General features: G+C 36.7%; 1 protein-coding gene across 1 annotated transcript in view; it reads right to left on the reverse strand.

Annotated features, from left to right (window-relative positions):
* LOC138813110 (zinc finger protein 658B-like) overlaps window positions 1-13,119 on the reverse strand; it is an 88,460-nt gene that overhangs the window by 44,623 nt on the left and 30,718 nt on the right. The window contains exons 2-4 of the mRNA XM_070001330.1: window positions 5,684-5,917; window positions 5,565-5,641; window positions 3,965-5,267 (exon numbers count right to left, since the gene is read on the reverse strand). Of these exons, the coding sequence (XP_069857431.1) occupies window positions 3,965-5,267; window positions 5,565-5,641; window positions 5,684-5,917 (1,614 nt within the window). The remainder of the gene's footprint in view (window positions 1-3,964; window positions 5,268-5,564; window positions 5,642-5,683; window positions 5,918-13,119) is intronic.

Below are 13,119 nucleotides of genomic sequence, written 5' to 3' on the forward strand. Positions count from 1 at the left end.
TTAGCTTTTATAACCCAGTACCAAAGATGACTGGCAACTCCCTGCCAAGTCAGACAGACATGGGTATTAGGCATGCCTACAAATTATCTTCCCATGACTTCCAGACTCTGATCAAGCTTTGAATGGCCAAGCAGAAGTGACTCCAGGATCTGATACCATTTCTGCCATCCAAAGACCAGTGGCTTACTGCCTCTGCATGTTCCAACATTCCCGGGGTTCCAGGAATGCCTTTCTCCATGGTGGGATAAGTACTTGTTTAGTAGTTTCCTTCATTGCTTGCTGGACTTGAACTCAGGGTTTGAGTATTGTCCCTCAACTCTCCAGATCAAGACTAGGCCTCTGCCACTTGGAACTCCAAACCAACTCTGCTTTTCAGCACTCTGCTGGCACATTAGAGATGACAATCTCACAGGCACCTATGTCTGCCCAGCCTGTCTTCACACCACTTTTCAGCTTAATGAGTCTTTACTTATGGCCACATTTACTCCAAGTAAAAGCAACAACGATGGGCACTGGAAGGAGATTTAAAAGCATGGTCTTACCTCGAACTTATTCAGGGCCAACATTACATCTGACAAACTTGTCCTCTCTCCTTTATTGTGGGCGTTTAGGAAACTGTTATAAAAAACCTATAATGGCAAAGTAGGTTAAACAATCATTTTGGTAATCCTAATTTTTATTTTCCACATTGAAATCAATCTTTAGGACAATTTGTCCTTTTAAACTTTCTTTTTTCTGGGAGGCCTGCCACTCCCCACAACGTGACAAATTTCTGACAATGGGGAGGCCATTTTTAAATCTTTTTGAAAAGTCATTTTACTTTGCATTTAAATTCTTCATTGAAACACTGGGCAACACCCTTTACCTCTTGGCTGAAGGTTACAACTGGCTATTTTTTCCTCCAGTATGAGTTACATTTAGCAAATTAGCAGTTTATTTTAATGCAGTAGCTCTGTACCAAGAATCTAGACTTAGTATCTCTTGCCCTTTAGAGAAAAGTCAACTTAGCATTTTTGCTCATACACCCCTCATGGTCTAACATGGTGGTGATTAACATTACAGAAACAAATATCTTTTTTTTTTTTCGATCCAGAAACAAATATCTTAACTGGCTTGTTTTTTATTCTCTTTTTACTGCAAATTCACAGGCTTTTCATCATGTGTGATTCAGCAAGGCTGGAGTCTAGGCAAGGATGTGGCATCTCCCAGTGTATATGGACTGTCGCATCTCTTGCTGGTTACCTGCAAAATTCTATATGCACTGGTTAAAGACCACTGGTGAAAGACCACACTGGCTTTTGCAGGCTGGTGTCACTGGTTTAGGCAGCTGCTTTGTTCTATTACGTGGGTATTTCCCATGCATAGGAGCAAACTGCATCTTGACGCACTGTGGTCCCTTGATTATAAAGGGAGTTGATCAGTGCACAGGGGAGGAAACAGAGAATTAAAACCTCAGCCTTAGTTTACCAGTCATGGTCAGAGGTACAATATTTAATCTTAACATAGATAGACATAAGAAATAACATAAATCACAGCCAACTTAATTACCAATTTCATTGACTTTGGAAAGGAAACCATCTTTTCTAACTCCTTTCCCATGGCCTTTTAAAACTGCCCGTTTTTTTTTTTTTATTTGCCTTATAGTCAGGTCACAAAGCAATTCAGATTAAAAGACAGCTTCCACTGACAAAGATTTTTAGCAAGCAGAATACTTGGTAACTTTGGAACCATTACTATTTACATATTTTACATATAGACAGAGATGTTTGTGCACAGATTATAGAGCACACTTAAATGCTAAAATTGACCATTTAAAGTTTTTGGAATTTTAGCAGTAATACTTTGCCTAATCATGGTAGAACCACATAGTCAGTGCAAAACAAAAACCTGCCAACAAGAAGAAACTTTTTAGTAAACAGGAGTCAAGACATGAACAGATATATAGCATGATGTAATGACCCCTATCCTGGTCAGGTAAGGGGGGGGAAGTTTATAGGACCCCAAAAAACATCCAAGGAAATTTATTGTGAAAGCCACCTTCATGCCCTCCCCCTCTTCACTGGGCTTCCCTCAGAGCACCTGGACCAATTCCTTCCACCCAGGCACCCCTGTCATGTGACACAAGGCAGCCCACAAGAATCATCTTCACCTGTATTTTACCCTGCCAAATATCTAGCACAGTCCTACCTCTTTCTGCTTATCTCTATAATCGCATGGATATCTGTAAGTATTCTAGCTAGCTTTTGTCCATCATTTTTTCCATGGGTCTAGTTTTTTTAAATTGCTACAGAATTAATTTAGCAAAACCATAACTTATAATTTGTTGTAGAACTAGAAATTTGTAACTTGAAAAAGCAATATTCTCCTCTTGAGAAATTCACTTTCACCCTCCATAACAGTGAGAAAACACAGACTCTCCACAATATCCACACTAGTGTTTTATTACTCAGAAGAACAATAGCATGGTGTAAAAGTAAAAAATTTACAACAGACTCATCAGTAGTAAATAGAAAACAGCATGTAGTAAAATCATTTTGGCATTACTCATCCAAACCCAAATGCTTAAGAATCATGTCTTCATTTTTCCACCAAAGAAACTAGAAATGGAACTGTGATTCTAGTGCTAGAATTTAGCCTTGAGAAAAAGTAGTTAAGGAAAGTGGCTAGGCTTTGAGTTCAATCTACAAGACTAGTACCCACACACAAAGAAAATGTATTCTTTCAGGTTTTCTGAATGTTTCATGAACTTGGGGATGAAAGATGATGAGACAGATTTTATTCTTGTGCACATTTTGTAATAAACAAGGAGTATTATCTTCTACCAGACCTTCCATTAAAAAAATGAATTGGAATAGTAATAGTGTTATAATGCATACATAGACCACACATATAGTGGAAGACTTTTGGGGAGCAGTGGAGAAATTGATGCTCTCATGTCCTTGGAATAAATCATGATAGTCCTTCCCCATCTATCACTACCAAACCACTATGGATGATTTGAGTTCAATCTCAAAGGTCCAGAGCTCCTATTTCTGAAAAGTGTTTATTAAATTTCTTGACCATCCATTCCTCAATATAAAAGACACAAGTCAACAATTTCACTATCTTAATTCTTTGTCAAGCCTGGAAATCCAACCCCTGAATAACATGAAGGGAAATCATCCCTACTCTACACAATGAGAGGATGAGAAATGTTGGTTCAGTGAGTGGTTTTCCCTTACACCTAGCTTAATTCTGCTATGGAGGATTTCTCTATAATTTAGAGAGGTTTCTGCCAAAGGTTTCCCTATGTTGGGTTTCATTTTTTGTGTGAGTGCTCTAATGCTGGCTGAAGGTTCATTTCTGCTTGAAAGATGTCCTCTAATGTTCACTCGACATTCTGTCTTGTCTCTAGGTCTCTGAAATATGTAGAGAAACCTGTGAAACTTCTGGCTAAATATTTGTCTACATTTATTATACTCACATTTCCTCTCCTTATTATGTTCTTGGATGTACTGAGGACTGACTTCTATTAAAAATTGCATATTTGTTAGACCTGTTAATTTTCTTTGCTCCTATGTGATTCAGTTCTCTGCTGAACACTGTGCTATGCTGTCGAAGTGGTATTTTATTCATTGGTATTATTCATACCTTGTCTTTCTTGTCTGTGCTCTATAAACACTCATCCATGCATGATTACTAAGTGAAGGACTTTTTTGATACTTGTTTCATTCATAATGTTTTTCTCCTGTGTGTTTTCTGATGAAAATTTAACTATGATTTCTCAAAAACTTTACACATTTTTTTCTTTCATATTATTTTTCTCCTGTGTGCATTCAATTTGGAACCATGAGGCATACCTTCTGGCTAAAAGGCTCCACATTTGCTACATTCACAAGGCTTCTATCCGGTTTTGGTTCTATCATGCAAACTTATTTTTCATCCAGGTGAGACTTTTCGTAGTTATCACATTCCTAAGATTTCTCATGTGTGTGGATTCTCTTATGCTTCCTGAGGGATGAACTCCAGATGAAGGACTTTCCACATTTGTTACATTCATAAGGTTTTTCTCCTGTATGTGTTCTCTGATGAACAGTAAGGTGTGACTTACAGGTGAAAGACTTTTCACACACATTACATTCATAAGGTTTCTCCCCTGTATGTTTTCTCTGATGGACAGTAAGGTATGATTTAAATCTGAAATACTTTCCACATTTGTTACATTCATAAGGTTTCTCTCCCGTGTGTGTTCTCTGATGAACAGTAAGGTCTGACTTATGGGTGAAAGACTTTTCACACACATTACATTCATAAGGTTTCTCTCCTATGTGTGTTCTCTGATGAACACTAAGGTTTGACTTATGGGTGAAAGACTTTTCACACACATTACATTCATAAGGTTTCTCTCCTGTGTGTGTTCTCTGATGGACAGTAAGGTGTGATTTTAATCTGAAATACTTTCCACATTTGTTACATTCATAAGGTTTCTCTCCTGTGTGTGTTCTCTGATGAACAGTAAGGTCAGACTTACCGGTGAAAGACTTTTCACATACATTACATTCATAAGGTTTCTCTCCTGTGTGTGTTCTCTGATGGACAATAAGGTGAAACTTCTGTCTGAAATACTTTCCACATTTGTTACATTCATAAGGTTTCTCTCCTGTGTGTGTTCTCTGATGAACAGTAAGGTGTGACTTACGGGTGAAAGACTTTTCACACACATTACATTCATAAGGTTTCTCTCCTGTATGAGTTCTCTGATGAACAGTAAGGTCAGACTTACCGGTGAAAGACTTTTCACACACCTTACATTCATAAGGTTTCTCTCCTGTGTGTGTTCTCTGATGGACAATAAGGTGAAACTTCTGTCTGAAATACTTTCCACATTTGTTACATTCATAAGGTTTCTCTTCCGTGTGTGTTCTCTGATGAACAGTAAGGTCTGACTTCTGGGTGAAAGACTTTTCACACACATTACATTCATAAAGTTTCTCTCCTGTATGAGTTCTCTGAGGAACAGTAAGGTCTGACTTCTGTCTGAAATACTTTCCACATTTGTCCCATTCATAAGATTTCTCTCCTGTGTGTATTCTCTGATGCAAAGTGATGTATGACTTCATTCTAAATGATTTTCCACATTTGTTGCATTCCTCAATCTTTTGTTCTTTGTCAGTTCTCTGATGCCTTCTGAGACCTGACTTTTGGGTGGAAAATTTCCTACATTCTTCGTATTCATAGGGTTTCTCTTCTGGTGTTGTTTTAGGTTGATCAGAACTTAGTTCTGAATTCTTAGAGATAGATTTTGTACATTGCTTACACTCATCAGGATTCTCTGGATATTTCCTCTCAGGTTTTGTAAGGTGTAAATCCTTACTGAATGATTTCTCACATTCACTACTTGTATAAGGATTCTCTCCTGTGTCTCTTTTCTGATGCATAGTGACTGGAAACCTCCCTCCCTGACAAAGTTCTTGGGCAAGAAGAGCAGACTTATCATATTCTTCTCTATATTCGTTATGGTTAGAGGCGGGATCTCTGATGCAAACCCAATTATGTGGAAAGAATATCATCTCTGAATATAATACCTTCTCTCCTCCATATTCAAAATATGGACCATCATCATTTTGACTAAAAGCCTCTGAGTATCGAAGCGATTGTTTAACTACAGGAGAAACACCAGGCATATATGCAGCCGGCATCTTACCAGGCTCACTGTAGTGGAGCATGTTCTGACACTGAATGAACTCGTCCGTCGTCATCCTTAAGGAGTTCTCATCATTCCTATTCAGATCTGGCTTCTGTTTTGAGGTCAAGTTAGAAGTTGTCACTAATCTCACTCTTTGCTCTATTGTGTTAATATTTGTGACAGCTACGTCACGCAGACATTCATCTGGACCTTCCTGGTAAGTCTTAATCACATGCTCCACTTTTTGAATATCTAAAATGAGTCATATAAAGAAGAAAAAAAACATAAATAAGATCCAAATACTCCTTAAAATAAAGGTAAAGACATTTTCCCCATCTTAACTGTTACAAATTTTGAAATATTAATATAGGAAATGATTTATAAGAAATAAATTTCTTTTACCACAATGTATTGATTAAGAAACTAATACTCTTCCTTACACCGTTTTTTTGTCATGGGGCATGAACTCCAGGCCTGGTGTTGTCCTTCAGCTCTTCAGCTCAATGCTAGCTCTCTATCATTTGAGCCACAGCACGACTCCCAGTTTTATCTGCTTATATGGTGCTGAAGAATGGAACCCAGAGCCTTATGCATGCAAGGCAAGCACACTACCACTGAGCTACTATAATCAAGAACTCTAATAACAACAGATGCTGGAGTGGATATGTACAGAAGGGAACACTACTGCATTGTTGTTGGGAGTGTAAACTTGTACAACCACTTTGGAAAACAGAATGGAGGCTCCTCAACAGACTTCACATAGAGCTCCCTTATGACTCAGCAATCCCATTTCTGGGCATTTACCCAAATGATCACAAACAAGACCATACTAAGGGTACCAGCACAACTATGTTTATTGCAGCATTGTTTACCATAGGTAAGATAAGGAACAAACACAAATGCCCCTCAGTAGATGAATGGATCAAGAAAATATGGTATATATACATAATGGAATTCCATGCATTCATCGAAAAGAATGATATGGCTCCATTTGTTAGGAAATGGAAAGACTTGGAAAAATTATATTGAGTGAAGTATGCCAAGCCCAAAGAAACAGGTCCCATGGTTCCGCTTATTTGCAATAACTAGTATATATCTGAGACAAGCAGAAACGGTCAATAAATTGATGTTAGGCAAAATGAACCCCAAGATAAGCACTCATATGTTTTTATTTATTGATATTGTATCTAACATATATATATATATGATATTTCTTTATTGCTTTATATGTCCCTCCCCTATGGTATAACCCCTGTTTTTACTGTGTTTGATGTAGGTATAATTTGTGGAGGGAAGGTGGACCCATTCCAACAATGAGATGTACAAGATGTTATGTCAAAAAATGAACTTCCCAACTTTGGCTGGGGCGGGGGGCTGGAGGGGAATGATGGGAGGGGATGGTAACGGAAAACAAAGGAGGAGGCAACAATGCTTGGTAAGAAATGTACTCATTACCTTGCCCATGTAATTGTAACCCCTCTGTAAATTGTTTTCACAACAACAAAAAAGAGTAACACTGACAGTTTATGATGGAAAATGTTTTTCTGTATTTCAGGTTTTTCTTCTTTTTTATGTCAGAGGAATTATTTATACAAATTACTAAACTATTTACTGCTAGCTTTTTAACCTGTATAATTTAATATGTAGCATTCTTCATTTTTTCCCAAAAATTGTTTTGTTTGATCTTAGGGGAATAGATGCTTTGTATTGTTTTACTTTCTTAAAATAATTTATATATTGTGCTACTTTACTTCTCAAACATTAGGAGAACAGTATTTTCTAACTTTGGAGATTGTACCTTTTTTATACAAACCTTTGCTTACACCTGAGAATAAAGTTTTATAACCACATTTCTTCAGTTATAAGTTCTCACTGTGAATCAAGTATCTTTAGAAATTTTAAAATTTGTTTCCCTCCACCTTAGACAGTATCTCATCTGACTTGTAAACCCTCAGACTCATGAACTAAAGCCACATCAGATCACGACCTAGTTAATCATTCTCTCTAGACTGAAAGCTTTGGTTCTGTATCCTGGCCTCTACCCTCCTTATCCTTATCAGAGGATAGCAGCCTTGGCATAGTCATTTGCTATACCTGCCTAGTCCTAGTTTCAAAGAAAAGTAAATCTCACTTTTCACATTTCTAATTTTCTTTTTTCAAAATAATTTCCACCAAGAGAAAGAATTGCTAACTTTACCTTTACTGCCCTACACAGTTCAGTGTGCATCTACATGCATTTTTGATTCACAAGTCTAACACAAAGATCACCTAGTTCTCTGCTACACATGGGACTCAAGGGAATTAGGAATATTATTGGTCAGTACATAGCAAGACGAATTTACCAATTTGGTTCTGGATCCATGATCACTATGCAAGATGCTTTAACTCACCTGAGAAATTCTTGTCTGAGGCTTCTCTCATATATGGCTCTTCATCTTGCTCCAGCTTGACAATCAATTGAGGTTTAGGACCAGTGTGCCCTGTTAATAAGAGTGAAGACTTATTGCTCATGCTGTGTCAAAATTGTTCTAAGATTTCAGATATCCTGTTAACAAGGTTGCTCCCAAATCTTCTTTCATTTCTCACTGTCTCCATGGTTGAATCTCCCCGAGGTTTGAATTAATTTTGCAGGTTGTGTGACTTGAATGCAATTCTTTTTCTCAAGTTTAGCATTCTATTAGTTTGAGTCCTAGCTCCACTTCCAGTGTAAGAGTGGTTATCTTGAGATAAGAGTCTCACGGAGACTTCACTGGCATTTTTTGCTTCAAACTGAAAGCCTCAGATTTCAGACTCCTAAGAATTACAGGCATGAACCACTGCATCTAGTACTAGGTTTGGATTATAAATACTCCCTCTAATCTAGTGATTTCCAGTTCTTACCTCCAATAATGATAAATAGGTATGTATGTATGTATGTATGTATGTATGTGTTTTCTAGATTGTATATCTACCCACAATAATCACTTCAAGTTTGGGAATACAGTCTTCTCTTTAGGGAAGACAGTTTGGAACTTTTGTCAAACTGCTGATTTGGATTCTTGAACAATGAAAATAAAATTGCCTCAGAATTTATATAATCTACCTGTATATAATCTACCTTCATTTGAAACAAATGACACTTCCCACAGACTGGAAACTTACATCCAAATAGCATTGAAAGTTCTATAAATATTCACATATCTACTAAAAACAAATCATTTTCCGCCCACCAGTGGTTCACACCTGTCATCCTAGTTACTCAGTAGGCTGAGATCTGAGGATTGCCATACAAAGCCAGCCCTAATAGGAAAGCTGTGAGATACTTATCTCCAATTTAACCACCAGAAAGCTTGAAGAGGTGCTGTTGCTCAAGTGATAGAGTGCTCACCTTGAACCGAAGAGCTGAGGCACTGTACCAATGCCCAGAGGTCAAGCCCCACTTAACTTTTCAAGTTAATGTGATATTTTTGGCTCACCTAAGGACACCAGCATGCTATAGGTTTCCAGCATCACATCTCTATACAGGGTCCTCTGAGAAATATCCAATTCCTGCCACTCCTCCCAGCTGAATTCCACAGCCACATCATCAAATGACACCAGCTTCTGTAAGGGCACATTCCATCAATCCCTGAGTCCTGAGAACACCAAAACTAGAATTTCATTCTTCTACATGTATGCTTTTGTATTACAGAATGTGGTTGGAACTTTCTGTGTTATTTATAAAATGAGAGAATATATAATCAAAGTAGAAATATTTGCCTCCATAGTAACTTAGTAATTACACATACAAAGTTTTTCTAATACATTAGAACCCATTTCTGGTTCCAGCAATAAAGACAAGAAAACAGTTCTAAGAAGCTAATAACCTAGCAAGACAACAATAAGTATAAGTAGGAGTCTGAAAGTGTGTGTTTAGCTTATTTTGGTAATATTTACTATATATCTGGGTAACAATGAAGTAAATAAATATGTTTTCGGCATTTTCATATTCTGCCTCACTGACAATACTATTTAGAGTTTCTATTAAATAGTGCTCTCATAAACAGTCACAACATGGCCATTACATCATATGCAATACATAACACATTAGTAGATCTATGAAAAGCACAGCATCCAGGTAAATGTTAAAAGGAGTAAATTACTCAAAAAATAGTAAACGAATGATTTGGCTCTCATAAGATTTGACTTAGTTCTCACAATAAAACATCCGATGTTAACTATTTTTGTTATTAAATTTCTAGATATAAAAGTATGGTCATAGATAGCCATTTGTTTCTTCATATGTAAAAATGAACTGCCAGCATGAACGTTTGTGAACACTGACTACTTCCTACCACACCAAATACTTACTTATTACCATAAAATGTTTCTTAATCAGCTTTGCATTTTAATAGGCCTTAATTGAAGAATGGATGTAAATGGATAGAGGCTTAAAGAATGCTCAAGATGATCCCCAAAAATGTGAACTATGACCACCACAAGAAGTATAGAGAATAAAACTATGAATTGGGACATGATGTAAAAAATATAGTAGTTTTAAGAATTAGAATAAAATACAGCACTAATTTGTTGTACAGTGTCTGAAAGGAATACAGTCATTCTTGAAAATATCAGAGGTGAATGATGACTAACACACAAAAAGAAATATATCTATAAAGTGTTTAAAGAAAATAGACTTCAATACACAATCCATGGGGCAAAGGGCCTCTTCTTACAATTAAGATTGAAGGTATTCCTAGGGAAAGATAATGCATTATTAACACATCTTCATTTTAAGTGCTATAAAAATGATTCTGCGGGGCTGGGAAGGTGACTGGCTCAGCGGTAGAGCGCTTGCCTTGCATGCCTGAGGCCCAGGGTTCGATTCCTCAGCACCACATGAGCAAAAAAGAAAAAAGCCAGAAGTGGCGCTGTGGCTCAAGTGGTAGAGCCCTAGCCTTGAGCTGAAGAGCTGATGGATAGGGCCCAGGGCCAGAGATCAGGCCCGAAAACAGGAACGAAAAAAAAATTATTGTGCATGAAGAGAAAAATAAAAATTGCTAACATAGATCTACACAGAGGAGAAGATTATTAAAAAGGTAAATGTGTAGTTAAAGGAATGGTACATGTGTAGGTAAAAGAATGTATAGAAAACATTGTATGTAATTTCTCTTGTGAAAAGAAAACTTATAGTACCATATTCATAATTCATAAGGAATGCAAATTCAATATACAAACACATAGGTGTTTTAAAAACAAAGTTTGTGAATCCTGCATATGGATCAATTAATTTTGTACTTGCCTCGCAAATATGGGGGTCTGAGTTCAAAGAATTATTTCTACAAAAATTTAAAAGGAAAATAGAAAAGTTATACATAGGTTATAAATTCCATTCAATTCCATTGAAAAGTAACTATATTATGCTATATGCTATTACTATGATAATATTGTAAAGATTAGTGTTCGTAGTAAAAATGCATCCAGCAAGTTAATTTCCTTTGTGTTCCTAACAAAGAATCCCACAGGGTAGAAAGTTCATTTCCTTGCAGTTCTACAGTATAACAATTTTCCTGCACATTTTACTTCTGCTGAAGCTCTATGCTTCAGCCTGAGAATGGCCTTTGTTCTTTACATGAAATGTCTGCTTATTTCTGTATGAAGAATATGAATAAGACTGTTTTTAAAAAATCTTGCAGTCCTTGCATATTTTGAGTTGCACAAATTCAATGGAACATAGAAACACACCTTTGAAAAAGTAGGGCACCTGTATTAAGCATGCAGTCTTATTTTTATCCTATGAACAATGGAGTATAACAACTATTTACATCAGATTTAATTTGTAATTGGTATCAGAGGTAATTCACAGTGTACAGGAGAATGCCTGCAGCTTATATGAGAGATGATTTACAGTGAAGTTGAGGTGTGTGCAGGTTACATAGAAGCAAAATGAGAAATAAATATCAGATGAGACAAACAGATATTAAATAGCAAGATATCCATCAAAATAAGACCAAATTTATATTGTAAAATATAGTAAATAGAAAAATTAGGAAATGGCACTGTGGCTCAGGTGGTAGAGTTGTAGACTTGAGCGAATCAAGATCAGGAATGGTGCCCAGGACAGGCTCCAAATTCAAGCCCCAGGTTTGGCAATAAAGTTTAAATAGATATGGTGTATTCACATGGATCTCTTCTGGAGAGTGGGGGAAAGCCAGAGAACTAGAAGGAAATGGGGTAAAAAGCGCATCTGTGGAGGTCATTAGGCACTGATGAAAGTAAGCTGTACAAATCATGAGTCAAGATGGCAGGGAAACATTGGGAGAGAGTGAGGGTATGGAAGACACAGCATGAAAGGAAATGTATTCAATACCTGGTCCAAGAAATGGTAGTCTCTCTATACATCACCACTATAACAATAGATCAATTAAATTTGAAACAATTTCTTCATGGAGTTGTGTGAGCATAAAGTTAGTGAAGAAAATGTAGCACAGTTAGAAAAACAGCTACAATTATTAGAAATAAAGTACATCACTTAATTGAAACATGAAATACTGGAGCTTAGGTTGAATATTAATTTTAAATATGCTGTTAACAATCATCTAACTTTATTGTAGTATCCAATTAATTATTAATGATAAATATTGAAGTAAGTAAAAACAAAACAAGTGCTTCTGGTTCAAGATGCTTATCCTACCCTAGCTATTAAGGAGGCTGGAAGCCAGAAAACTGGGTAGACAACTCAAATTAAGCAGCTAATCAACATATTGGAGGAGGTGTGGCTCAAGAGATAGTGCCAAAAAAGAAATTAACGCACAACTTAGGAACTGGAAAAACCTACCATGCTCCCGGAATGGGAGGATTAACATTGTGAAAATGACAATACTTCCAAAGGCTATCTACAAATTCAATGCAATACTTATCAATTGTCCGAGTTCTTCAATGAAATATTAAAAACAAGCCAGAAATGTATATGGAACAATAAAAGACCCCAGATAGCAAAAACGATCCATACCAGAAAGAACAGTGCTGGTAGAATATCACTACCAAATTTCAAACTGTACTACAAAGCCATAGTAATCAAAACAGATTGGTAATTGCACAAGAACAAACTTGAGGACCAATGGAATAGGACTGAAGTCCCAGAAATGTACACACAGACCTATATCCACCTAAACTTTGAGAAGGGAGCTCAAAAATAGAATGGAGGAAAGACAACTTTGTCAGTAAATGGTGGTGGCAAAGTTAGTTCATTACCTGTAGAAAACTAAAGCTAGATCTGTATATATAACCTTGCACCAGAATCAATTCCAAAACGATCAAAAACCTCACATTCAAAGCAAACACCCTAAAAAACATTACAGAAAAGAATAGGAGAAACTCTAGTGGTACTTGGCACCAGCCAAAATTTTCTTAATAGAGACCCAGAAACACAACAAATCAAAGAAAGGTTGGACAAATGGGATTGCATGAAACCGCAGAGTTTCTGCATGGCAAAG

The sequence above is a fragment of the Dipodomys merriami genome, unplaced genomic scaffold, assembly GCF_024711535.1.
Source record: "Dipodomys merriami isolate MVZ:Mamm:240054 unplaced genomic scaffold, mDipMer1.0.p SCAF_587, whole genome shotgun sequence".
NCBI classification, from domain to species: Eukaryota; Metazoa; Chordata; class Mammalia; order Rodentia; family Heteromyidae; genus Dipodomys; species Dipodomys merriami.